The 26,379-nt window shown below is 42.5% G+C and overlaps 1 protein-coding gene across 3 annotated transcripts in view; it reads left to right on the top strand.

The window, feature by feature from the left end:
- The window catches only part of PRPSAP2 (phosphoribosyl pyrophosphate synthetase associated protein 2), a 46,776-nt gene that overhangs the window by 8,210 nt on the left and 12,187 nt on the right, over nt 1–26,379 (top strand). For all 3 annotated transcript variants that reach the window (XM_058283361.2, XM_058283362.2, XM_058283363.1), the window contains 5 exons: nt 1,428–1,494; nt 7,557–7,729; nt 10,004–10,119; nt 16,781–16,836; nt 26,195–26,343. In XM_058283361.2, coding sequence (XP_058139344.1) covers nt 1,428–1,494; nt 7,557–7,729; nt 10,004–10,119; nt 16,781–16,836; nt 26,195–26,343 — 561 coding nt within the window. The remainder of the gene's footprint in view (nt 1–1,427; nt 1,495–7,556; nt 7,730–10,003; nt 10,120–16,780; nt 16,837–26,194; nt 26,344–26,379) is intronic.

The following is a 26,379-nucleotide window of genomic DNA, read 5'->3' on the forward strand; positions in this document are numbered from 1 at the left end:
ATCCCCCGATGCTAATGCTCTTTCCGTCACCCCACACTCCCTTGTAAACGTGAATTAAGTGTTTTCCAACATTTTCTGAAAACATTCAACCCTACAAAAATGTTGAAAGATAGAACAGTGAGCTCCCATACGTATATGCTCGTGTTTTGCCTCATGAATACCTGTGCCTGGGTCTGTCTGAAAGTTTAGATTGCAGACATCGAGACACTGAACCGCCAAACACTTGAGCACGCACCTCCTAAGAACAAAGGCTTTCTCCTACGTAAATGCAGTGGTGTGATCACATTTAAGAAAATTCATATTCTGTAATAATCTAATATCAGGTCTGTATTCAGATTTCCCCAGTTGTACTAAGGAGTCCAGCTTTGTGGTTCCCCCCAAAACCAAGATTTATGGTTCAAATGATGTGTTTATTGCATCTCTTTAATGTCTACTAATTTAAAATAGTCCCCTCATCTTTTCCCATTTCTTCCCTAGACAGTGACTATTTATTTATGTATTTGGACATTGTCGTTTTTTGGTTTTTTTTTAAGATTTATTTATTTCTCTGCCCTTCCTCCCCCAACCCGGTTGTCAGCTCTCTGTGTCCATTGGCTATGTGTTCTTCTGTGTCACTTGTATTCTTGTCAGCGGCACTGGGAATCTGTCTCTTTTTGTTGGGTCATCTTGCCACATCAGCTCTCCGTGTGCGCCACTTCTGAGCAGGCTGCACTTTCTTCACACAGGGCAGCTCTCCTTGTGGGTGGGGTACCCCTACGCAGGGGGCACCCCTGTGTGGTAGGGCACTCCTTGCATGTGGCAGCACTGCACATGGGCAAGCTCACCACACGGGCCATGAGGCACTGGGTGCTGAACCCTGGACCTCCTATATGGTAGGTGGACGCTCTATCAGTTGAGCCACATCCGCTTCCCTGGACATTGAGGTTTGAAGAGGTCTGGTAGAATGTCCCATTCTGGATTTGTCTCTTCGTTTCCTTGTGAATGATCACACATTTTTTTGAGAGTAGGGATATTAGGGTCTACTTACCTTTGCTCTTATAACACATAACCTTCCATACCAGTAAGCTCTCAGTGGGTGCTGGGGGAATGAGCAATACCTCGTCTCCTTGAAGATGAGGAGGAGTGTGCTCAGAGCGATGCCTTCCACGGCACCGCTGCCTGGACCCCAGCAGGGAGAGGGCGGGCTGACTCGTCTCAGGTCAGAAATGTGGTTCCCTGTCAAGGACGCCATGTGCCTGAACAAGCTTAAAAAGAGTGATTCATAGTCCGTTTATGAGCTCTCAGAGCTTCTGAAGCCTTGTGACTGGGTAACGGTTCCAGTTTCCATGTTCTATAACATGAGGGGATAATGCAGATTTTTGTGTATTTTTAAAAATTTAAACGCTATACCTTCCCCACCATGCCATCTGTTTTCTTTTGCCTGTCAGAAACAAGAGTACAGATTCAAGAATCTGTGAGGGGAAAAGACGTTTTCATCATCCAGACCGTTTCAAAGTGAGTATTACCCAGCAGAAGTGTTGCGGCTTCTCTGTCTCTATTTGGGCATGAGTGTTTAGATTAATAAGAGTTTGGGGAGCCCAGGTGGCTCTGGTTGAGCACTGGCTTCCCACATATGAGGTCCCGGGTTCAGTCCCCAGCCCTAGGGCCTCAAGAAAAAGGAACAAAAAGAGTTGGCTAGATGGGAAGAATTAAGATAATTTTTAAATTGTTATACTTTGCTCACCTAGTTTTTAGGATATAACTGCTGGCTTTGCTGTGTTCTTTTGAAGTTCTTGATGGCTGGAAATAAAGTTTTGGAGTAGATAATTATAATACAACCCATTAAGTTTTCCTATTATTAGTCAAATTTTATAAAACTTGCAAGGAAGCTCTTCCAGTTCCAAAATTTTAAAAAAGTTTATTTACTTGCAGTTCTTAAAGCTTTTATTGCAGATAATTAAAAAATGATCACTGCTAATAATTTTTTTTGCATAAATTAAATGAGTAGAGAGGAGATAAAGAATTATTGCAGGACATTGTGTTAATAATCGGGGGTTAGGGAAAAAAATATACCAGGTGTACGCTATGGAGCATAGTTAGTGGTAATAGTCTGATGAGGTTCTTTCATAACTTGTAAGAAATATGTCCCACAACAGTGTAAGGTATCGGTAGTGGAGTGTTGAATGGGAATTCTGCATATTATGCATGATTGTTTTCCAAGTTCACAAGTTCTTTAATAATGTCTAGAAGTCAGTTTGTGTAGTACATAAGCCTTTAGCTTAGAAATTGTGTAAATTGCTCCATGTTCAGTTTGTGTTTGTATATATCATATCCGTACCAAAGAAAGGGGAGAAGAGCCAAATTTCAGGGTAATTTGTGCTTGGAACACGCTTTCACCTAAATTTTGAACATTTGTGTCCCGTCTGCAGTTCAGCAGGAAGGACTGTCCAATCCCCGTGATGTCCTGGGAGGAAGAGCACCACTGCTGTCCCCTTGTCCTTGCCAGTGTGCTTGCCATGGGGCAAGGAGGGTTGTGGCTGGCCTTTGCCCTGGTGGCCTTGCTTGGTCTCCTCCTACAGCGGTCAGGACCTCCAGCCAAGCTGCCCCGCTCTCCACTCTGCTCACTGCCAGGCCTGCCTCAGGGCACAGTGGAGAAGGGCCTGTCCTGGGCCTTGCCCCTCGCCCCTCCAGCATCTGGTTGGGGAAGGTGCTTCCCATGTGGGAGCAGGTGTTTAACTGTTTGAGTCACATCTGCTTCCAGGAAGAGACATTTTGAATTAACTTCTATCCATTTAATTTTCCTAGGATCCAAACAAGACTTGAATTACCTGACCTTATTCCAGCTTCAAAAAAAATGATGCTCCTTGGAGCATGCTTTGGGAACTTGGCCAGAACTCTCTACTCACTATTAATTCATCTGCTCTTATTTTTTCACATAGAATGCTTTTCTGAAAGTTTACTTGTAGTGTAGAGCAACAGACTACCTACCTAGTCACTCAGATGTGCTGGGTTTCCATTCACTCACTCGTTCAGTAAATATTCATTTAGAGAAGTGGCTGTGACTCAAGCATCTGAGCTCCTGTTTATCATATGGAGGGCCCAGGTTCAATACCTGGGACCTCCTGGTTAAAAAAAAGAAAGAAAATAGGCTTCCCAGATGTACACGGTGATATGCACATGCCCCTGCATGGCACAGAGATAGGCACAGGTCACAGTGAGGTGACACAACAAAAAAGATGGTGACACAACCAGATAGGGGGAAAAAGTATTCATTGAATGTCTGCTCTACCTTAGTCACTGTTCTGGATGCTTGAGCTGCATTAGTCATTCAAACAAAGATCCTTGTTCACCTGGAGTTTATATTCTCATGGGGGAAAATATAAAATAGACATAATAAGTAATCTAGTAAGTCAGAAGATAAGTGCAGTGGAAAAAGTAAAACAGCATGGCAAGGAATGTGGAGCAATGGTGGTGAGGTGATGGAGGGGGTGACAGGGTAGGTGGGATTTGAGCAAAAACTGAAACTTGGAGGTGAGGGACTTTTAAGGCAAGGAACTGGGCAGTGGGGGCACCCAGGGCCAGCGCCCTCAGGTGGGAGTGGGTCAGGGACGTGTGAGGAAGTGAAAAGACTGCTGTCTCATTGTGAGGGGAGGAGGGGCTGAGGTCAGAGAGGACCCAGGAGCCTGATTGGGAAGGGGTCTTGTGAGCTGCTGCCAAGCCTTCAGCTTTTGCTTTGGGCAAAATGGGAAAGCCTCTGAGGTTTTGGCGCCAGGAGTGTGTGCTCTGGTATTTACCTAAAAAGACCAAGCTGACTGCTGTGTGGTGAGAGGAGACAATGGCACCTCCCGAAGCGGAGAGGAGCCGGGATGTCTCTAAGGGTTGGTTTTGTTCTTTAAAGCTTTCAAACTTACAAGACAGTTACAAAAATAATACCCCATACAGAGAACTCCAGCCTACTGCCGCCCCCAGATACCCAGGTCCACCAACATTAACATTTGGCCACGTGCTGTATCATTCTATCAATCCATTTTCTGAACACTTGAGTGTAGGTTGTATACGTCATACTCCTTGAACACTAGATGCTGCCGTGTACATTTTCTAAGGACAAGGATATTCACGTCCACCTTTAGTGCACTTATCAAGTACAAACAATTTAACATTGATTCAGAGCTAACAGGCTCTATTCCAATTTTTTTCATATGTTCCAGTAATCTCCTTTTGAGCCTTTTTTCCTCCCTTGTTAGATCCCATCTAGGATCATATATTGCATTTAATTGTCGTTGACTCCTTATTTGTTTGTTTTTTTAAATTGTGGGAATATATATATACAAAATAAACTTTCTCATCCCAACCACTCCCAAGCAGACCATTTAATGGCTTAATCACATTCACAATATTGCGGCACCTCACCACCTTCCATTTCTAACAGTCATTTCCCCCAACAGAAATCCATTTTGCCTGAACTCCCCATTAACATCTCCCTGGTGGTCTGTACGCCAGTTTCTGTCTCTGAGCTTTCATGTTCTCTGGTATTTTCCTTGTAGTTACTATGTGCTTAAATCCTAAATCTCTAACAATCTTGATTGCTTTGATACCAACTTAACTTCAATTTTATATACAAAAGAGAAATACAATATTTCCCTGTCCCCTTATCTTTATGTAGTTCTTTTTACAAATTACGTTTTTATACATTAAGTCCAAAACCACTGATTTATTGTTACATTTTATGCATTTGCCTTTTTGATCCTGTAGGAAGTAAAAATTGGAGTTAAAAACCAAAAGCCCGAAGTATTGGCATTTATATTCTTCATGGTGCTTCGACTGTGAATTGTCCTTCCTTTCAGCCCGCAGGTCTCACTTTCGTGTCTCTCAGAAGGCAGGTTTGGTGGTGGTGAGCGCCCTCGGCTTTTTTTTGTCTGGAACTGTCATACACTCTCCCTCATTTCCCCCTCATCCCCAGTTTTGAATGACACTTTTGCTAGATATGGAGTTCTTTGTGGGCAGTTTTTTGCTTTCAGCACTTCCAGTATGTCCTCCCACTGCCTTCTTACCTCCATGGTTTCTGATGAGAAATCAACACCTAACTTATTGGGGGTTTTTTGCTGTGCTTTTGTGAGTGTATGTGTGGTTTTTTAAAAACCATTATAACATATTCTCATACCATGCTTTGTTTTTTAATTGAGGTAAAATTAACTATTTTAAAGTAAACAATTCGGTGGTATATAGTGTATTCAGAGGGTTATGCAACCACCGTCACTAGCTAGTTTCTGAGCACTTAACATCACGACAAAGGAAAACAGCTCATTACACGGTCACTCCCCATCTCCATCCCCGCCCTCAGGTACCAGTAGACAGTCCACTTTATGTCTTCATGCATTTACTTATTTTTAATACATCGTATAAGTGGAGAGATCATATGTGACCTTTGTGACTGGCTTCAGATCTTCCAATCTAAGAACATAGGATGCTTACCATTTATTTAGTTCTTCTTTCATTTCCTTCAGCAGTGTTTTGTAGTTTTCAATTACAGGTCTTCTACTTTATTGTTAAATTTATTCCTAGGTATTTTAATCTTTTGGATGCTATTGCAGATGGAATTGTGATGATAATTTCCTTTTCAAATTGTTCATTCCTGGTATGTAGAAACAATGGGTTTTTTGTATCCTACAACTTGGCTAAAGTTTATTAGCTCTAGTAGGTTTGTTATTTATTCTTATAGATTCTTTAGGATGTTTCTGTGTATAAGATCTTGACTGTAAGGTTTTTGTTCTACAAAATCTGGAGGAATTAGTGTTGCCATCAGTTGAGTTGGCAAAGGGTTTACTGAAGCAGACTTTTGGGGAGAAAGCACAGGAGTTCAGTTTTGGATATGTTACGTTTTGATATCTCTGTTAGACATTCAAATGGAATTGTCAGGAAGCAGTGGTATTTGCTAGACTGGAGTTTGGAAGATAGGTTTGGGCTGGTTATATGAATGTGAGAGTCACTAGCATATTTGAAGCCATGTACTTGGATGAACTAAATATGATGAATAAATTCCTGGAGTTGAACTATAGAGTATAGGTTAGTAGAAGACAATGTGGGTTGAGAACAGGGAATGGATATTGAATGTATGTAGACTGTTTAATAAGATCAATTATAAATGGATAGCGTTGATGGTAGCACATTGTAACACGTATAACACTGCTGATTTACAAACGTCATTGTGGCTGAAAGGAGTAGTCTAAGGTGGTTAATGTTAACTGAAAGACAAGATAATCTAAGGACTGTATAACTGATTTTGGTGGTAGATGAGGGTTGTCGTTAGTACTATAAATACAAGAATGTTCTAGAAGATGTTAAGAATATGGTGATACATGGGAATACAATTTAATGTAATTTATAGACTATAGATAATAATATTGTAACATTTTTGTAGCAAAAGCAAAGGAGGTACTATATCAATGCTAAAGGTAAAAAAAAACATTGGATTTAGTTTTATGAGATATGAATATGATCAAACATTTTTTCTGCATAATTTTATTCTTTAACAAGGAGACCTTGGTGAAGTCATGTAACCAGTCTGTGCTCATTTATCTATCTTTGTGAACACTGGAGAAACGATTAAGTTTGTTTTTATGTTTAAATAAGATACATGTGCCTGGACAGAATTTTTTTAAATAGTGCTTTCAGTTTAAGCTGCCTTTTGTTTGTTTTATTTTATGAAGTTGAAATAAGGTTTACTGAAAAAAAAAAGAAAAAAAATTGGGTGACAACTCAAAGGGATGAGGGAAAATAGAAGGAGAAAGGGAAAATGAATGGGTCTCGGCACCACAGCAATCTTAGGAGGTTAGGGAAAAGAGGAATGAGCAGAAGAAACCAAAGCAGCCCCAGGTGAGGCCGGAGGAGAGCCAACCAGACGAGTAAAGGGCCGCAAGGAAGGGCACAGGCATCCGTGTCAGCTGCAGCTGAGGGGCCAAGGAAGGGCAGGTCCGGGTCACCCCCTGGATTTATAGCCACGTGGCCAACATCCATGGCCTGGACGAAAGCAGTTTGTTGGAGTCCCAGAAGCAAAAGCCTCATTGAAGTGTTTGGGAAAGAATGACAGTAGATGAATGTGAAATAGCGAGTGTAGACAGTTGTCTTGAGTTGTGCTACAAAGGGGAGCAAAGAAATGGGGCAGTGGAGACAGTGGTCATGAACTGTTGTTTAAATGGAAAAAAATGACAATATTTATAGGCTGATTGGCATGTGCCAGTGGAACGTAGAGAATTGATGGAGGGCGAGGGGGAGAACAGCTGGAGCATGTCTTCCTGTAGGCCGGAGGGGTGGACATCAGTGCATGCTTGGAGGTATGAGCGCGGGCAGGCTTTTCCCACTACGTACTTTCTACCAGCAGCAAAGGAAGTGTGGTCCTCCTGAAAGGGAGTGTGGGGAGTTGCTGCTGGAGGCCTAAGAAGAGGGGAAGTTGTCTTGATTTCCTTCTTTGTCTCTGCGTCTTCCATCTCAGCAGAGTCTGAGTAGCACCTGCTGATGCAGGGCTGTGTCTGATGTCTGGTGTTGGTTGACGGGGTTTCCTGCATGTGTCTCGGTTGCAGGGACGTGAACACCATCATCATGGAGCTCCTGATCATGGTGTATGCCTGCAAGACCTCCTGCGCCAAGAGCATCATCGGCGTGATCCCCTATTTCCCCTACAGCAAGCAGTGCAAGATGCGGAAGAGAGGCTCCATTGTGTCTAAGCTGCTGGCTTCCATGATGTGCAAAGCTGGTAGGAAAGGCGGGGAGGCAAGAGCTAATTGGAGGCCGAGGAGTTTTTTAGGAGGTATCTGGTATTGAAGCCAGGACCTTGAACATGGGAAGCAGGTGCTAAACCACTGAGCTACACCGGCTCCTCTAGGGGCTGATTGTTTTTGTTGTTGTTTTAAGATTATTTATTCCCCCCCTGGTGGCTTGTTCCTTTTCTTTTGCTGTTTCTTCTCTGTGTCCATTCACTGCACATTTTTTCTATATCTCCTTGTCTCCCTTTTGTTGTGTCATCTTGCTGGGCCCCTCTCCGCGGCACACAGGCCAGCTTCGCCTTCACATAGGCCTCCTATATGGTAGACAGGAGCCCAACTGATTGAGCCACAGCCACTTCCCTAGGGGTTGGTTTTGAATCTTAAAAATTAGAAAGCAGGGAAGCGGACTTGGCCCAGTGGTTAGGGCGTCTGTCTACCACGTGGGAGGTCCGCGGTTCAAACCCCGGGCCTCCTTGACCCGTGTGGAGCTGGCCCATGCGCAATACTGATGCATGCAAGGAGTGCCGTGTCACGCGGGGGTGTTCCCGCGTAGGGGAGCCCCACGCGCAAGGAGTGCACCCTGTAAGGAGAGCCGCCCAGCGCAAAAGAAAGTGCAGCCTGCCCAGGAATGGTGCCGCACACGCGGAGAGCTGACACAACAAAAAGAAACACAGATTCCCGTGCCGCTGACAACAACAGAAGCGGACAAAGAATGCACAGCAAATGGACACAGAGAGCAGACAACGGGGGGTTTGGGAAGGGAAGGGGAGAGAAATAAATTTTTTAAAAACATTAGAAAGCAGTGTCTTAACTGCATTAGGAGTTTGAAAAGAGTGAAAAAATTTGGATGCAGCTTTTAAAGACAACTAGTGTATAATGAGAAAACAGTGCAGAGAAATCTCTCCTGTCCTCAACTCCTTAAAATACAAAGGAAATGGGAACTCCTTATTTTTTCCATTTTTCCCCCTAAAGTGTTTGCTTAAAATTTTATTTGAAAGGCAAGCACAAATCATTTTAAAGTCATTTTGGAAGGAGAAAAATCATCCTGATTCACTACTGTAATATAGCAAATATTTTTATTTTAGCTGCTTCCTTTTTGAAGAATAAATAGGCAATATTTTGTCACTGTATGTTGTGTTTGTCTAGATACCGTCCTAAATATTTTCCCCTTGTTTACGAATAATCTTCATTGTAGTTTTGCATGTTTGTGTGTATGGACATGTGCACTGTGTGCATGCGCCTTTGTGCATGCATATGTGTGCATGTATGTGTGTAATTAGAGAACAGCATTTGAACAGAAAAGAGTAAAAAGGACCTGAACAGTCTGCCCCGTTGAATATTCTCTGGGGGTAGCTGGCTGAAGGGAGCAAGCTCACTCAGTCTTCCCGAAAGGTTCTGCCCACCCCACCCCCCTCCCCCAGCTTTCCTCCACTTCTGGGTATTTTGCCTTTAAACATTTTCCCCCATTGAGCCTTTCTTTTTCTTGTGATAATTTAAAAAAAAAAATCTTTAAAAGGGAGGCAGTGAGGGCAAGGGTTCTTCATTTTCTCCAATTTCCAGGCCAGATCAGTTTGTCTTAACATCTTAAGATGGGGCTTTGCCGTAGCCCATGAAGAAAACTTCAAGGAGGGGTAATCTGTTCTAATAGAATTTGGAGAGATTTCTCTGTTACTGTCATCTCTGACATTTCCAGGCATTAAACTGATGGCAAAATTATGCATCTCATAGTACCAAAAAGTCTGAGAAATAAAGGCGCTGGATTTTTTTAAAATTGGAGAGCAACTTTTAATAGTTACTTATTGCGTTATCTATAGCAGGGTTGTTTTTTTGTTTTTTGTTTTTTTAAGATTTCTTTTTTTTATTTATTCCCCCCTCGCCCCATTGTTTGCACTTGCTGTTCATCTTCTTTTTAGGAGGCACCAGGAACCAAACCTGGAACCTCCCATGTGGGGAGGGAGGCACCCAATCACTTGAGCCACCTCTACTCACTGTATAGCAGGGATTCTTAACCTTTTCTGTTCCATGGACTCCTTACTAAGTCCATGCTCTACTGTGTATTATTTAATGAATATATCATTTCCACCAGCACGGCCCCCACAAGAATAATGTTGGTTTGGTTTTTTTTGGTTGTTTAAATTCAAGCTCATGGACCTCTTGTTACGAACCCCTGATCTATAGTATTTTATTTTACATAGTACTTTATTTCATACAGTGCACCTGGTTGTTAAACTACTTATGTGCTCGTGTCTGTTTTATTTTCAAAGGTCTAACTCATCTCATTACTATGGATTTACACCAGAAGGAAATCCAGGGCTTCTTCAATATTCCTGTTGATAACCTAAGAGCGTCGCCTTTCTTGTTACAGTATATTCAAGAAGAGGTGAGCTAACTCAGACTTTTATATTTTAACCTGTTTAAGGTTGAAAGGTCCATTTCTGTTACCTTGGACTGTCCTTAAAGGATTAAACCTTGATGTATTCTGCTTAAAGCATTTCTAGTGTATTGATATACTTCTCTATATTTTTTTCTATTTCTAATCAGCAATTTATTTCTTTTTAAGCTCTTAAAATTGTTTTTTCTTCCTTTGGATCTCAGGTCCCTTGAATTAGATTAGCCCTGATCTTTAGGTTTGTGTGTACGGATGCATGTGCAGTGCATGTGTGTGTGTGTTTTTATACGTGCATGTGTGTATATATGTGTATGATTAAAGAAGGTATGTGTAACAGCGTTTGGACAGAAGAGAATAAAAAGCCCTTATGTCACTATCTTAGTAACATAGACACTGTCACATTAAATACTTGCACCATTGGTCCACACGTGGTCCTCTTTGCTCTGTCCATCCAGCCACCTTTTCTCTGCCCATCCATCCATCATAGTGTGCATCCATGGTTCTAGCACCCAACAAGAAAACGAGATCAGCGAAATAACACCTCTGCCTGCTTGGGTAGTCCTTTCCATGTCTGTCCCCTCCTACCCAAGGCCACCACTGTCCTGAATCTGGTTTCCTCTCTACCTCACTTTCCTTCCTACCTAGCTTTCTCTCATCTCTAGATGTTATTTATGATTCCATAGTTTTCATTTTTAACTTTATAAAAAGAACCAAACTGCAAGTAATCTTTTGGGAACTTTTCACTTGATGTTATATGTCTGAGATTCATCCATATTGTTGTATGTCATTGTTTATCCATTTTTGACAACTGAGAAATACTCATTGGGTGACTGTTCAGTTTATTCACCCTTCTTGTACGGGCCTTTTCTAGGTTTTTGCTGTTGAGCTAGTGCTCCCGAACAATCTTGTATTATGTCTCCTGTAGTATTTATGCAAGAGTGTATCTTGGTCATATGCCAAGAGCGGAATTGCTACATTGTTTTGTATGTGAATGTTTAATTTTGGTAGTTATGCCAATCTATACTAGTTTATGCCATCAGCAGTGAATCTTGTGGATCCTTGTCTATTATAAGTATTGTCCAGTTTGAAGTTTATGTTAGTTGAATGGGTATGTATCTTGTGCCTTGGCTGATTATAGCTCTAATAACTAATAAAGTTAAATCTCTCCATATGTGTTACCTCTTCTGTGAAAAGGTGTTTCAAGTCTTTTGTTTATTCCTCAGTGGTTTTGTTTGTATGTTTCTTACTGATTTGTAGTTATTCTTTTTAAATTCTTGAGTCTAATCACTTGTTCTACAGATATCTCTCAGTTTGTAACTTGGCCTTTTAGTTTTCTTTAGGTAGTCTTTTGGTTAGCAGGCATTTAATTTTAATGTAATCCCATCTGTTACCCTTTTATATAAGAGTATTTTATATGACTATTTAAGAAGTCTTTTTAACTTTTAATCTATATTGCACTTAGGTATTTTGCTCTTTTAGGAGTCTCTTTTTTTCCTCGCAACCACTGAGATATACCCGCTTTCCTAAATTTTTTCTTCAGTACTATATTTAGAAGAACTGTTTTTCTGTCAAGAATATAGACTTTCTCCACCCTCCAGCAATTAATCTAGGTCTTCATTAATGAAAATGAATTTGAGTATTTTTATTCTTTTTATTTTTGAAATTAAGTGTGGTTTTTTTGTTGTTGTTGTTTTGTTTTAGGAGGTACTGGAGATTGAATCCAGGACCTCATATGAGGGAAGCAGGTGTTTGACCACTTGAGCTACATCCACTCCCCAGAATTTAAGTATTTTTGAAAGAAAAATGTATAAAATAGTTTGTTTTCTTTAAAGTTATTTATGACAAGAAACAAACTCTGATAACTGCATCAAATATTATAGATGATAATTCTCCTTGAGCATTATTCTCAGTCTAGGGAAAGAGGGTGAGAGAGAAAGAGAAGAGGAGCCTTGATGGAGAGAGGAGAGGTCCAGGCGGAGAGAGGAAGGGGGAGCGGGGGAGAGCTGCGTACAAAGGAGAAAAGGTCCAGGGAGGAACAGTATGGCTGGAGAAGCCTCTAGATCCTGAAGAAATAGATTGGTAAATGTAGACCCTTTTTAGACTAGTGACCATATCTTGGGATCTTTTGAAATGTTTCCACTCGAGATAGAAGGCGTGTTGTGTTTCTGCATCTCTGGGCGTAAATGGCAGTCATTGCTCTTGAGAGGTGCCCTGTCGGCCAGAGGCGTTAAGGCTGGAGCCTCTGCTACCGCCCAGTTGCTAGGCGTCTCCCTCGGCGGGAGGGCTTCCTTCTACCTGAAAACACCCCCATTTTAACCTTCACTGCTGAACAAGTCAGGATTGAATGCCCTCCTCATCATACAATAGTCGTCTTTTGTAGAGTGAAAAATGAAAATGTGTGTGTGCAATTGGAATAATAGAGAAATACATGTTTATATCTGATGATTCTGACTGTCCTGCTAACGCACCAGTTGCCTTGACCAACAGCCCAGTTCTGGCCCCCTCTGCAAAGGCAGCATCCCTGTTACCCGCTTGCTTTGTGCTCTCTAGCCCCTCAGGTGCTCCTTTTTTCTTTGTAGTTACATCCTTGTTATATCCATGTAGTTATATATATTGATTGTGTTAAAAAAAAAACTGACTTTTTTTTAAGATTTATTTCTCCCCGCACCCCCCCCCCATTGTTCGTGCTTGCTCTCTGTCTGTCTGTTGTGTGCTCATCTTCTTTTTAGCAGGCACTGGGAACTGAACCCGGGGCCTCCCCTGTGGGAGGGAGGTCCCCAGTGGCTTGAGCCACCTCCGCTCCCGCTTGTTGTGACTCTCATTGTGTTTCCTTGTTGTGTCTCTTCATTGTGTCATCTCGTCGCATCATCTAGTTGATACTGCTTGGCATGCCAGCCTGCCTCATCAGCTTGCTGTCTTACTTGTGTTCTTTAGAGGCACCAGGAGCCAAACCTGAGGCCTCTGGGTGCCCAACTGCTTGAGCCACGTCCGCTTCCCTACATGTATTATTTATGTTGTTTTGCAACTATTCTTTCCCTTCCCATTTGGTATCTGGAGGTCTTCCCATGCTCAGATAATATAGAAATATAGATAGTGTATAGATTTATTCTTTTTCATCGCAGGTAGTATTTCATAACTTAATCAGTGCTGTCCAATAGAACTTTCTGGGACAATGGAAATGTTCCATCTGTCCATTTTGGTAGCCACTAGCCTTGTGGCTATTGAGTTCTTCAGATGTGGCTGTTGTGACTGGAGACTGAGTTTTTTGTTTAATTTAATTTTAGTTAATTTAAATAGTCACATGTTTAGGGAAGCAGACGTGGCTCAACTGATAAAAGTGTTTGTCTACCATATGGAGGGTCCAGAGTTCGATCTCCAGGGCCTCCTCACCCATGTGGTAAGCTGGCCCACACACAGTGCTGCTGCATGCAAGGAATGCTGTGCCACGCAGGGGCACCCTTGCATATGGGAGCCCCGTGTGCAAGGAGTGTGCCCTGCAAGGAGAGCCGCCCTGTGATAAAAAAGCACAGCCCACCCAGGAGTGGCACCGCACACACAAAGAGCTGACATAGCAAGATGACACGGTAAATGAGACGCAGATTCCCAGTGCCACCTAATAATGCAAGTGGACACAAGAACACAGAGCAAGTGGACATAGGAGCAAACAACGTGGGGGGAGGGAGGGGAGAGAAATAAATAAAATATATTTTTTTTAAAAAAAAGAAAGTTATGGGAGAAAATATTTGAAAAGAAAAGTAGTCAAACTTATTAGAAGTTTCAAGCACAGAGTTCAGTGAACCATGGTTTTTTCCCCAACCGTTTGCCTCTTAAATGGACATTAGGTTGTTTTATTTTTTTTCCCTATTTTAAGTGATGCTACATTGAAAATCCTTGTACCTGCCTTTCTGAATATCTATGAATGCTTTTTCCAAGATATAGAAAGTAGAAGTGCTCGATTGAGGGCCATCATATCTTAATAGATTTTGTGAAAGTATTCTCTGGAATGGCTGTGTTATTCATTAGCCCTTCCACTAGCAGTCCATATGATGGTCCCTGTTTTTCTAGGTCCTTAACCAGCTTTGAAAATTTTTTTTGCCGATTTAATGGGCAAAACATATATTATTTGAATTTTTAGTTCCCTGCTTTGTAATCATACATGATTTCCGGGGGCGGGGGTGGGGAGTGCAAAATTCCTCCCATCAAAAATAGAGTTTTACCTTTTTGCTTGTGGTTTTGAAATTTCATCATGATGTGTCTGTGGTGTATGTTTTTTCCATTCATCTAACTAGGTCCCTTTCATTCTCTGGAATAAATGAGGTTTTCTCTTTCGTTTCTTTTTTCTTTTCTTTTTTTTTAATTTCATCCCTTCTATTTCTTTAATTCTCTCCTTTAGGAAAGGTAAAAATTTTGGATCAGTCTTTATATTGTTTAACTTTTTTTTGCTTCCAATTTGTTTGTCCTTATATTCTGCTTTCTGGAAAAATTCCTAAGCTGTGTTCATTCTGCCATTTAGCCAGCCCAGCTACTAAGTTTCTTATTTGGACTTTGATATCTTCTACCTCCTCCATTTCTTTTTCACTCTTTTCCGTAATAACTTGTTCTGCTTTTGTGTCTATGATTTCCTGCTATAACTACCATGAAGAGAAGATAGGACTGTTTTTATCAAGGAGCCATTTCTTTTTCCTTTTCTCTTTTTTCCTTTAATGACTTGGTTGAGACTGAATTTGAGAATTTATTCTCCCCTCTCAGATGACTGATAGTTAACTGGGCATAGAGTTCTAAGCTGGATGTCATTTTTCCTCAGAATTCTGAAGTAATTTCCCCCATTGCCTTCTGACTTTCAGTGCTGCTGCTGAGAAGTTGAAAGGCAGTCTAATTCCTGCTTATTCGCTCGGTGATGGTGTGCTTCTCTGGAAGAAGAGCTGCTTGGACAACATTGGGGGAATCGTCATGTCACTCTCCTTTCCTCTCTTGGGCTGTTAGGTTCCCCGGGAAGACTCCTTCCCCCTACCGCTTGGAGCATCCTGTGAAGGCCTGGTGCCTGCTCTTAGGGAGCTGGCGGAGGCATGGGTCTCACCACCCACCTGTCTGCTCTTTTAAATCCCTTTGTTAGGATGCCTCTGCCTTCAGCTGTGCCTGTGGTCTCCTAGTCCAGACTCCAGGGAGTGAAACTTCAGTCTTCTGCTTGGGTGGAGGAAGGGCAGTTCTTGGCTGTGCCACTGTTGGGGTGTGGGGAGCAACCTGGAGATCTAATGGTTTCACTGTTGGGGTGCAGGGAGCAACCTGGAGATCTAACAGTTTCTTCCTTCTTCCTTCCCCCTTCCCCTCCTCTCCCCCTCTCCTTCCCCTTTCTTCCCCTTCCCCTACCTCTTTTTTTGGTTTTTATATAGGGTATTTATTTGGGGTAGGAGCTTACAGATACCAGGCCATAAAGCATAAGTTACTTCCCTCACCAAAGTCTATTTTCACGTGTTAGTGCAAGATGGCTGCTGACGTCTGCCAGGGCTCAGGGTTCCTGGGTTCCTTTCTTCCCAGGGCTGGCTTCTCTTTACTCTCTTGGGCTAACTTTCTGGGACTCTAGCTTCAGGCTTCAACATCAGACTCCAACATCAAAAACTTTCTAACAGTTTCTTTAAGTAAACAATTCCCCTTGTTTGAGGCACCCTGCTCTTCACCCCTGCTGCCACCAATTTGTGCAGTGTAGATCAGTTTAAAAGTCTCCTTTTATTTGCTTGTTAACTCCATTTCCTTTGGTGTTATTTCTTCTTACAGCTGGGTTTGGTGCTTCTCTTTAATGGTATTGCTTTACCTCAAGTATTTGGTGATGGTTTAAGGCAAGGAAGTGTTCAAAGCAGTTTAGAAAAACAATAAAAATAAAGAATGATGCTAAATGATTATGTATTCTGTTACCTTGCACCCTGACAACGTTAGATTAATTAGGCTTTCCTATAGAAATATCAGATCCATGTTATTAGCTGGGTGAATCGATTATACTAGATCTTTCTTCAAAATAAACAGTTTTTTAATCTCATTTATGAATTATTTATTTAGGGCTTCCTATATGATGGGCATCATACAAGTTCCTAGATGAATTGGTTGCATATGTTAAAATTCATTGATCTGGTGTAATTGTGAAGGAAAAAAGCAATAGGAGTTTATTAGAATGAAATAAGGTATTTTAATGAAGTGTATAAATTTCAAGAACATATCTTTTTTAAATAGTCCTGGGCTGACTCTCCTTTCCGTTTAGACTCCATTAATTTGGAATTGACTATAAGCTAGTACTGTGAAAATTGCAAGTAATGGGGATCCAAGAAAGGACTTCCTGTTGGCTTCATAAAATCGTCTTTATACCACATTATCAGTGTTGGCTGGCATATAGGTGTGAACTGATCACCGATTACTCCTACTTCTTTCTTAAAAGAAGTCTGAGACTGGCACCTTTGTAGTATTGTATTTCTTCCTAGGAGGCTTTTCTTCATTTTCCAAAGGAGAAGTTTACTTTGCCCTTTCTGTCTTCTTGGAGAACTTGGGCGTAACAGGATGACATTTTTGAATCTTTTGAAACGTTCCTTTTCCTTGTGTGCTGGGTGTTGGAGTGAACAGCCTCTGGGAGAGCTGGCAGTAACCCTCGGCCTCTTGTTTGCCACAGATCCCGGATTACAGGAACGCAGTGATCGTGGCCAAATCTCCAGCCTCGGCCAAGAGGTAGGTGGGACCTCACAGCCACACCTGCTCCACAGCAGGGACCCCGTCCCTGACCAAACAGCAGGCGTTCTAAACGTACTTCAATTGTCTCCCCTTATTTTTCTTCTGTGGACTGGATCTTTTAAAAGCCTTGTCCTGTCATTTCCACTTCTTAAGTAATAACTTATTTTCCTCCTTTTCCCCCCAATCCCAATCTATAACTGCCAGTCAGATTTCTTGGAGTCCCCGATTGGGAAAGACTGATGGGTGGGGAGCTTCCCTCACTCCTAGACTGGCAACCACTGGTGGCAGTTCTCTAACCTGGCATTTAAAATACCAGCCAGGATGCTTTGTACTCGTTTACTGCCTCTTCTTCAAAGAGTGCGGTGATTTATTAACAGAGGTGTCTCCAGCTGAGAAGCCACTTCCTTGTATGCATTAAAAAGTGACATTGCTCAAAATGAAAACACTCAGGGGCTTGGAAGTGGGCAGCCCTGCGAGTCAGGTGAGCAGGTGGTAGGTCACCTGGACTGACTGCTTGGCCAGTAACCCACACCTCACGTGTGTTGGGTGAGAGGATTTCATTCCTCAGGGTTTTGGCAGAGAAGCCATCCTATTGCAGATGGAAAGGGCAAATTCAGTGTAGGAACAAGGATAATTCCTAAAAAGGCACTTTAAACTCCTTTTCTACAGTCAGGTACCTTTGCTCACTGGGTCACTGCAGTTCTGTGGAGCAAACGGGAGCAGAAGGTGCCTCCATCCTGGACGGCCCTGGGCCCGTGGGCTGCTAGGCCTGAAGGAGCGAAGCAGAACTTGTACACCGTGGGCTGTGATTTAAAAGTCATCACAAAAAAGGTCGTTTGATGTTATAAATGGAAAGTAACATTCAGTTTATTAGATGAAACCAGTTGGGATTTGTGGTAAGACCATTAAGTTGCCAGGTCGGGACCTGCCCATGCCTTCCTCAAGAAGCTGTGTCATCAGGAGGCAGATTTGGCCCAACAGACAGGGCATCCGCCTACCACATGGGAGGCCCTGGGTTCAAACCCAGGGGGCATCCTTGACCTGTGTGGAGCTGGCCCATGCACAGTGCAGATGCATGCAAGGAGTGTCCCCCGCATAGGGAAGCCCCAAGCGCAGGGAGTGCGGCCTGTAAGGAGAGCCGCCCAGTGCAAAAAAAGTGCGGCCTGCCCAGGAGTGGCGCCGCACACATGGAGAGCTGACACAGCAGGATGATGCAACAAAAAGAAACACAGATTCCCGTACCGCTGATAAGGATAAAAGCAGTCACAGAAGAACACACAGCAAATGGACGCAGAGAGCAGACAACTGCGGGGGAGTGGGGAAGGGAAGAGAAATAAATTTTTTAAAAATCTTTTAAAAAAATAAATTAAAAAAAATAAAATAAATGTAATCCCATGGCAACCACACAGAAAATATCTTTTAAAAACCTAACAAAAGGAAATAAAAAATGAATCAAAATGGCTCATTACAAAAGATTATCTAAACAAAAGGAAAGACAGTAAAGGAGGGACAAAAAAAGACATTGGACAGATAAAACATAATTAGCAAAATAATAAAAGTTCATCTTGCCTTTCAATAATTACCTTAAATGTAAATGGACTAAACTGGCAGAGAATGCCGCGATGAATAAACTATAAAAAAAAGAAAAAAAAAGCTGTGTCATAAGGAAACTCCACGTCATCTAAAGTAAACCTGGACTCGTTTGGAATAGTATGCCTTTCACACAGCTTTTCCAAATGCTTGTTTCAAGGCTGAACTCATTTTAACCTAGTAATTTATTTTTTTCTCTTTTGCTGATAACACAGATGTGTTATACATGCTCTTTAGTTTGCCAAAGGGCTTCCGATACAGAGTACCAGAAATGGGTTGGCTTTTATAAAGGGGGTTTATTTGAGAGAAAAGATGGTAGTTCCAAGGCTGTGAAAAGTCCAAACCGAGGCACCATAAGAGGTGCTTGCTTGCTTGCTTTTTTTTTTTTTTTAAACGATTTGTTTCATTTATTTAATCCTCTGCCCCCTCGTTGTTTGCATTTGCTTTGTCTGGAGGCACTGGGAACTGAACCCGGAACCTCCCATGTGGGAGGGGGCGCCCAATCATTTGAGCCACCTCTGCTTCCTGCTTTGTTGTGTCTCATATTTTCCTTATGTCTCTTGTTGCTTCAGCTCATTTTCTGTCTTGCTTGTCCTCTTTAGGAGGCACGGGGAACTGAACCTGGTACCTCCCCTGTGGTAGGCGGAGCTCAATTGCTTGAGCCACATCTGCTTCCCAAGAGGTGCTTTCTCACCAGAGTCAGCTGCCGTTGATTCTGTTGTCCAGGCACCTGGCAAGGCAAGATGGCCACCGATCTCTGCTGAGATTTCAGCCTTCCCTTTGGCTCACCATCTCCTCTTTTTTTTTATCTTATTTTTTTAAAGATTTATTTATTTTTCCCTGCCCCCTCCTTATTTTGTGCTCACTGTCTGCTTTCTGTGTCTGTTTGCTATGTGTTCGTCTGTGTCTGCTTGTCTTCTCTTTAGATGGCACCAGGAACCAATCCTGGGACCTTCCGGAGTGGGAGGGAAGCGCTCAAATCTCTTATGCCACCTCAGCTCCCTAGTCTGTTGTGTCTCTTATTATCTCTTTTTGTTGCATCATCTTGCTGCCCCAGCTTTCTGTGCGGGCCAGGATGCTGTGCAGGTCAGTGCTTCATGTGGACCAGCTCTCCACTCAGGCTGCTTGCCGCACAGGCCAGCTTGTCTTTGCTAGGAAGTCCTGGGAATGGAGCTCTGGACCTCCTAGATGGTAGACAGGAGCCCAGTTGTTTGAGCCATACCTGCTTCCCACCGTCTCCTCTTGAGCTGCCTCTTGGGCCCAGCCTCTCACAGGGTTCCTGCTTAAGCGATCCTCTAGTACTCTCACGTGGCAGGATCAGATACGGTTGTTTCTTTTTCCCGTGTCTTGTCTGTCTCTCTCTGTGTCTCTGGGTTTGTATCAGATCTAGCAAGTGGGCAGAGACTCAGCTTGAGTCACGCCTTACTCAGTCCAGTCAGAGTGGTCTCACACCCACAGGAATGGATTAGTTCTATTTTGGGGGTTCATGAAAGAATTTCCAAGTGCCACATCCTTTTTTTTAAGGCGGCATTTTTTGTAGTTTCTCCTCCTCTGTCTTCCTCCTGCTCATCTAGCCCCTCCCCTCACTGTTCCTCTTTTACGTGGAAATTACCTGTTAGAAACCTACCCTATTTCCTGCCAGTTTCTGCAGTCGTGGACAAACATAAATAGTCACGTATGCCTGTGTACACATATGGACATATTTTGGGTTGTTATTTTATAAAAATTGAATTATCTTCCAAGCAGCTTTCTGCATCTGGCTTTTCTCACCCCGCAGTACCTTGTCACACTCCCTTCCCGATGGGGGGTCTGGCAGTCGTTCATGATGCTTTCTTCTGGCAGCTCAGATCTGCTGTGGAGCCCCTCTTGTGAACTGTTTGTTTCAGCTTTATACTTTTCAACTCCAGAATTTTTATTTGGTTCTCTTTTTATTTTTCTCTTTATCGCAATTCCCTATTTGGTCATATATCGTTTCCTGACTTACTCCAGTTCTTAGCCCCTGGTTTCCTTTGGTCATTGTGCATACGTAAGAGAATTGGTTTCCAGTGTTTGGGCTTCCTCGGGGATGGTTTCTGTCCAGTTCTTCTTCTTTCTCTGTCAGTGAGCTGTCATAGTTTCCTGTTCTTTGTAAGCGCTTCGTTTTTTGTTGAGAATTAAACATTTTGAGTATTCTGTAGTTAACTCTGGAAATCATTCTCTCTATCCTCAGGGCTACCTTTGTTGCTTGTTAAGTGCTGCTGTTGCCCATTTGAATAGTGATTTTTTCAGACTGTATTTGCAAAATCTGTGGTCCTCGTTGCATGCGGTCACTGAAGTTTCTTCTCTGTTCTGTCTGTGGTAAACCTGAGACCTAGCTCATTTCCTTCAGTGTCTGGACTTTTTTTTTTGCAAGTGTGTATTTCTTTAAGTCTTTTAATAACATTGACAGGAAAGCTGCTGTAGCTTGAAAGAGTTGAAACTAAGCTCCCCAAGGAACCTACAGACACAGCCCCCCAATTTTGGAGGATAGGGCACCAACCAGCCATTCTCAAAAGGCAGGCTGCATCCCCACGTTCAGGGCTGTGCTAAGAAACCACTTCTCACCAAAGTTCAGCCACTTCTCCCTTCCGGAAGCTCTCCTGTGGGCGATGTCAGTGTCTGCTCAGTTCCCAGAGTTCTGAAATAGTTGATCCTGATGTTTTTTCCTGAGCTTAATGCTTGTTTCTGTGGAGGAACCAACCTCTGCAGCCTCCACTCTGCTGCCTTTTTCTGTGACTTCACTCCTTCTTTGTTTTTTTTGACCAGCCTCTTGTTTGCCCCGTCTAGTACTACCACTCAGGCCCCTGCCACATAAACTGCTGCTGCCGGTTGGTTTTGACAAATGTCTGGGAATGGGGCTGTTTGCACAGAGCAAGCACTTGAGTCAGGTCAGATAAAGACCAGACTTGGGAAGGGACCTTCTCAGCGGGCTGAAATATGGGTCAAATAATGACAGTCACCTGGATGTCGGGATTTGGGGGAAGCGCTAAACTCCTTCTGTCCCCTCCAGGGTTGGTCGGCTGACAGTTTTCACAGCTGCCCTGGCTGCGAGTGCTGTAGTTTTTAGTCCACCTCAGAGCTTGGGAGATGGGTGGGATTGGGCGAGTTAAACACCCCGAAGCTTACTGTTCTGAGGAGTCAGCTGTCTTTCTTGAATAGACACTTTTCAGATTGTCCTAACTTGTAGTTAACTTCTAGAGGTCTCCAAATTTTGATTTCCACAGTTTTTGCCAATATTGTCCTTGCTTTTGTGGATGAGTGGGTTTTCTGAGGTCCCTGCTCCCCCATCCCCGAGGTGCTGTTTTACTGCTCGCTGTGGGTATTACGTTATCTACAAAGAACCTGTCAGGTTACCATGTGGTCACTCTACCAGGTTCCTTTCCATCCCTTTACCCACATCTGTTTATACTGATCCTAAGTATTTCCTCTACGTACATTTAGAAGCACATCAGGCAGGGTTACAGTTTTTGCTTTCACTGTCGAATGTACTTTAGAAAATTCAAGAAGACTAGAAAAGCCTCTTGTCTTTACCCATAATTTTGTTTACCCTGTTCTTTCTTACATTCTAATGTTCAAAAGTCTTTCTTTTATTGTTTCCTTTGTGTTTAGAGAACTTTCTTTGGCTTATTTTTTTTCTTCCCTTCCCCCACCCCCACCTTGCTATTTTTGGTGTCTGTGTTCATTGGCTGTGTGATCTTCTGTATCTATTTCTCTTTTTGTCTTCTCTTCTCATCTTTCTCCTCTAGGATTCACCAGGATTTGATCCTGGGGACCTCTGATGTGGAGAGAGGTTCCCTGTCAATTGTGCCACCTCAGTTCCTGGTTTCTGCTGTGCTTTACCTTGACTCTCCCCTTCGTCTCTCATTTGTTGCATCATCATCTTGCTGCGCAGGCACTGGCTCACCACACAGGCACTGGCTCACCACACAGGCACTAGCACCTGGATTCAGGATCCTCAGACTAGGCCAGCAAACACCTGGAGTCTCAAGTGACATCTTCTTTGGTGCCTTGGTTTTTTTGTTTTGTTTTGCTTTTTAAGTTTTTTATTTTATTTTTTTTAAGATGCATAGATCACAAAAAATGTTACATTAAAAAATATAAGAGTTTCCCATGTATCCCACTCCCCACCCCCCTCCTCCCACATCAATGATCTCTTTCATCCTTGAGGCACATTCATTGCACTTGATGAATACATTTTGGAGCACTGCTGCACCACATAGACAATAGTTTACATTGTAGCTTACACTCTCCCCAGTCCATTCAGTGGGTATGGCAGGATATATAACGTCCAGCATCTGTCCCTGCAGCATCATTTAGAACTACTCCAGCTCCCAAAAATGCCCACATCTCATCTCTTCTTCCCTCTCCCTGCCTCAGCAACTACCGTGGCCACTTTCTCCACATCACTGCTACAGTTTCTTCCATTACTAGTCACAATAGTTCCAGAGTAGAATATCAGTAAGTCCACTCTAATCCATACTCTGTTCCTCCATTCTGTGGACCCTGGGATGGTGCTGTCCACTCCACCTCTGTATCGAGAAGTGATGCCTTGGTTTTATTGGGAAGATTTTTTTGTGAGATGAAATGACATTGAGAACATGCTACATTATACCCTTTCCTTCCCAAATGTCCACTATTTAGAAACATAATTAGAATATTATTTGGTTAACATTTATAGAGATTATGGTATAATTAAGTATAATTAAATTTGTGTAAATTAATTAAAACTGTTGGATTTGATAGCATGATTTAATTTTGACATTTTAAAATTTGATACCATATGTAGGTTTTTATCTTTGTGGATGTTTCAGGAAACTCAAACAGAGTTTGTTGATTTTTTTTTTTTTATTAAGTCATAAAACGTATGCAGAGAAATGAACAAAATGCATAAATCTGAAGTGTTCAGCTTGGTGAATTCATTTAATTACCACCACGTCAAGATAAAGAACATTTCTTTTACCCCAGAAGGTTTCCTTGTGCCCCCTGCAAGTCACTACCTACCCTCTCCCACCCATAACCACTCTTCTCACCTTTATCACCATAGACTTGCTCTGCCTGTTTTTGCACTGCATATGAATGGAATCAGACAGTACGTACTACGTTGTGCCTGCCTTCTTTTGTTCAGCGTGGAAGTCTGAGATTCGTTCATGTTGTGGCAAACTGATCATCTTGGTTGGTTGGTTGGTTGGGTTTTCTGGTTTGTTTCTTTGTTTGTTTTTTTGAGGTACCAAGGCCGGGGATTGAACCCTGGACCTCAACATCGGCTCCCCTCAGTTGTTTTTTCTTTGTTGGCTTGTTGGTTTTTTTGTTTTTAGGAGGCACTGAGGATCGAACCGAGGGCTCCCCGTGTGGGAAGCTGGCACTAAACCGCTGGAGCCACATCTGCTCCCGTTTGTTTTGATTTTTTTGTCAGGCACCTGACCACTGAGTTTTAAAATTAAAAACTTTCCCATGTGAATGTATCTCAGTAAAATGCTTTAAAAAACAAACAAAAGAACAAAAAACCACCAAAACTGTCACATGGAGGAAATTCTTAGGCCCAGATGGCTTCAATGATGAATTTTACCAAGCATTTAAGGAAGAAATAATGCTGGTTCTAAATAAAACAGTCACAGACATCAGAAGAAAACTGGGGACCAGTATCCTTTGCATAGATAAAAGATTCTTAACAACACTGTAGCAATCGAATCTGACTATATATAAATAGGATCATATGTCACGACCATTTGGGGTTCATCCCAGGAAAGCTAGGTTGGTTTACAGTAAAAACAATGACTGTAATTCACTGTTATCAAGAAACTAAAAAAGAAAAGCCATGTGAATGTCTCAAAAAAAAAGAAGAGAAAGAAAAGAAAGCATATGACAACACCCAACATCTATTCCTGATAGAAACTGTCAGCAAACTAGGAAAAGAAAGGAACTTCCTCAGTATCATAAAGGGCATTTAGGAAAAACCTATAGCTAACATCCTACCTAGTGTTGAAAGACTGCTTCTCTCCCAAAGATCCTGTTCCACCTACTTCTGTTCTCCCTTCTTCTATTCACTGTTGTACTAGAGGTTCTGGACAGTGCAATAAAAATATATATAAAAAAGAGGAAAACATCGTAAGGGGAAAAATAAGTAAAACAGTCCTAATTTGCAGGTGGCATGATCATTTATGTAGAAAATCTGATGGAATCTATAAAAATGCAAGTAGGGTTTTTTAAAAAAGGAGTTTAGCAAGATTTCAGGTATACAAAAATCAGTTTCTACATGTTAGCAGTGAAAAAATTAGAAACTGAAATAAGACATTCACAGTAACATCACAGTAAGTGTGAAACACTTAGGGGTAAATATAAGAAAGGATGCCCAAGACTTGTGTACTACAAACTATAAAACAGAGAAATTAAAGCGTAAGTTACTAGACATACTGTTATGTTCATGGGTCAAAAGACTCAATATTGTTAAGATGTCAATTCTCTCCAAATTGCCCTATAGAAGTAACATCATCCCAGTCAAAATTTTACCATATTTTTTAGTAGAAACTGACAAGCTGATCTAAAATAAGGAATGTGGAAGACCAAAACAACTTTGAAGGAGAAAACATGGTTCTGCATGAAAGAAGCCAGACCAATATGTGTGTGTGTGTATGTGTGTATGTGTGTGTGTGCGCTCTATATGATTCTATACATATGAAATTCTAGAAAAGGCGAAACTATTACGTACCAGTAATTGTCTGGCACTGGAAGGAGGGATTACAAAGGGGCACGAGGAAACGTTTGGCACTGATAGTTATCATACTGATACTGATAATTATATGGGCATATCCATATGTCAGAGCTTAAGAAGTTGTACGCTCTATGTATGTATAGTTGTATATATATATACCTCAGTAAGAGTGTTAAAGAATTGCTTCATTTTATTTTTTTTATTTTTTAAAGATTTATTTATTTATTTCTCTCTCCTTTTCCCCCTCCAGCCCCAGTTGTCTGTTCTCTGTGTCTATTTGCTGCATCTTCTTTGTCCGCTTCTGTTGTTGTCAGTGGCACGGGAATCTGTGTTTCTTTTTGTTGCGTCATCTTGCTGTGTCAGCTCTCCGTGTGTGCGGCACCATTCCTGGGCAGGCTGCACTTTCTTTTGTACTGGGCGGCTCCCCTTACGGGGCGCACTCCTTGCATGTGGGGCTCCCCTACATGGAGACACCCCTGCGTGGCAGGGCACTCCTTGCGCGCATCAGCACTGCGCATGGCCAGCTCCACACGGGTCAAGGAGGCCCGGGGTTTGAACCGCGGACCTCCCATGTGGTAGACGGACGCCCTAACCACTGGGCTAAGTCCACGTCCCTGCTTCATTTTATGTATGTTCATGATGAATGACATACTGCAGTAAAATTTTATTTTAAAAGCGTGCTCCATGCTTTACTGAGTATTTATTGTACTCTGTTGTGTGGTTGGTTTTCGCCATCACCCTGTTGGTAGTAGAATGAGCAGTTTCTGGCTAGGAAACAGGGCCGTAAAGGAGCTGAATTAACTGAGCCAGGCTGGCCGGTCGCTGGCCCGACCCGTGTCGCGCGCTGCCTGGGGAAGGCTTTGTCTTGTTGCGTCTCCACACTAAGGCTTGTACTAAAAAATCTAGGGTTATATCGTTCTTTTTTCGTTACTCCTCTGGGAAACCACGTCTCCTTGCGTTCTCTTACACTTTCTTCCCTAGGCGTTGGCAGAAAACAGCTATCGAGTGAGTTTGAATCTGTCTAATGCTTTCCCTCAGGGCACAGTCATTCGCCGAGCGCCTTCGCCTGGGCATCGCGGTGATTCACGGGGAAGCGCAGGACGCCGAGTCGGACCTGGTGGACGGGAGGCACTCCCCGCCCATGGTCAGGAACGTGGCCGCCATCCACCCCAGCCTGGACATCCCCAGTAAGTGCGCCAGCGCCCGGGCCGCTCGCCCAGGCC

Source organism: Dasypus novemcinctus, chromosome 21 (assembly GCF_030445035.2).
Source record: "Dasypus novemcinctus isolate mDasNov1 chromosome 21, mDasNov1.1.hap2, whole genome shotgun sequence".
NCBI classification, from domain to species: Eukaryota; Metazoa; Chordata; class Mammalia; order Cingulata; family Dasypodidae; genus Dasypus; species Dasypus novemcinctus.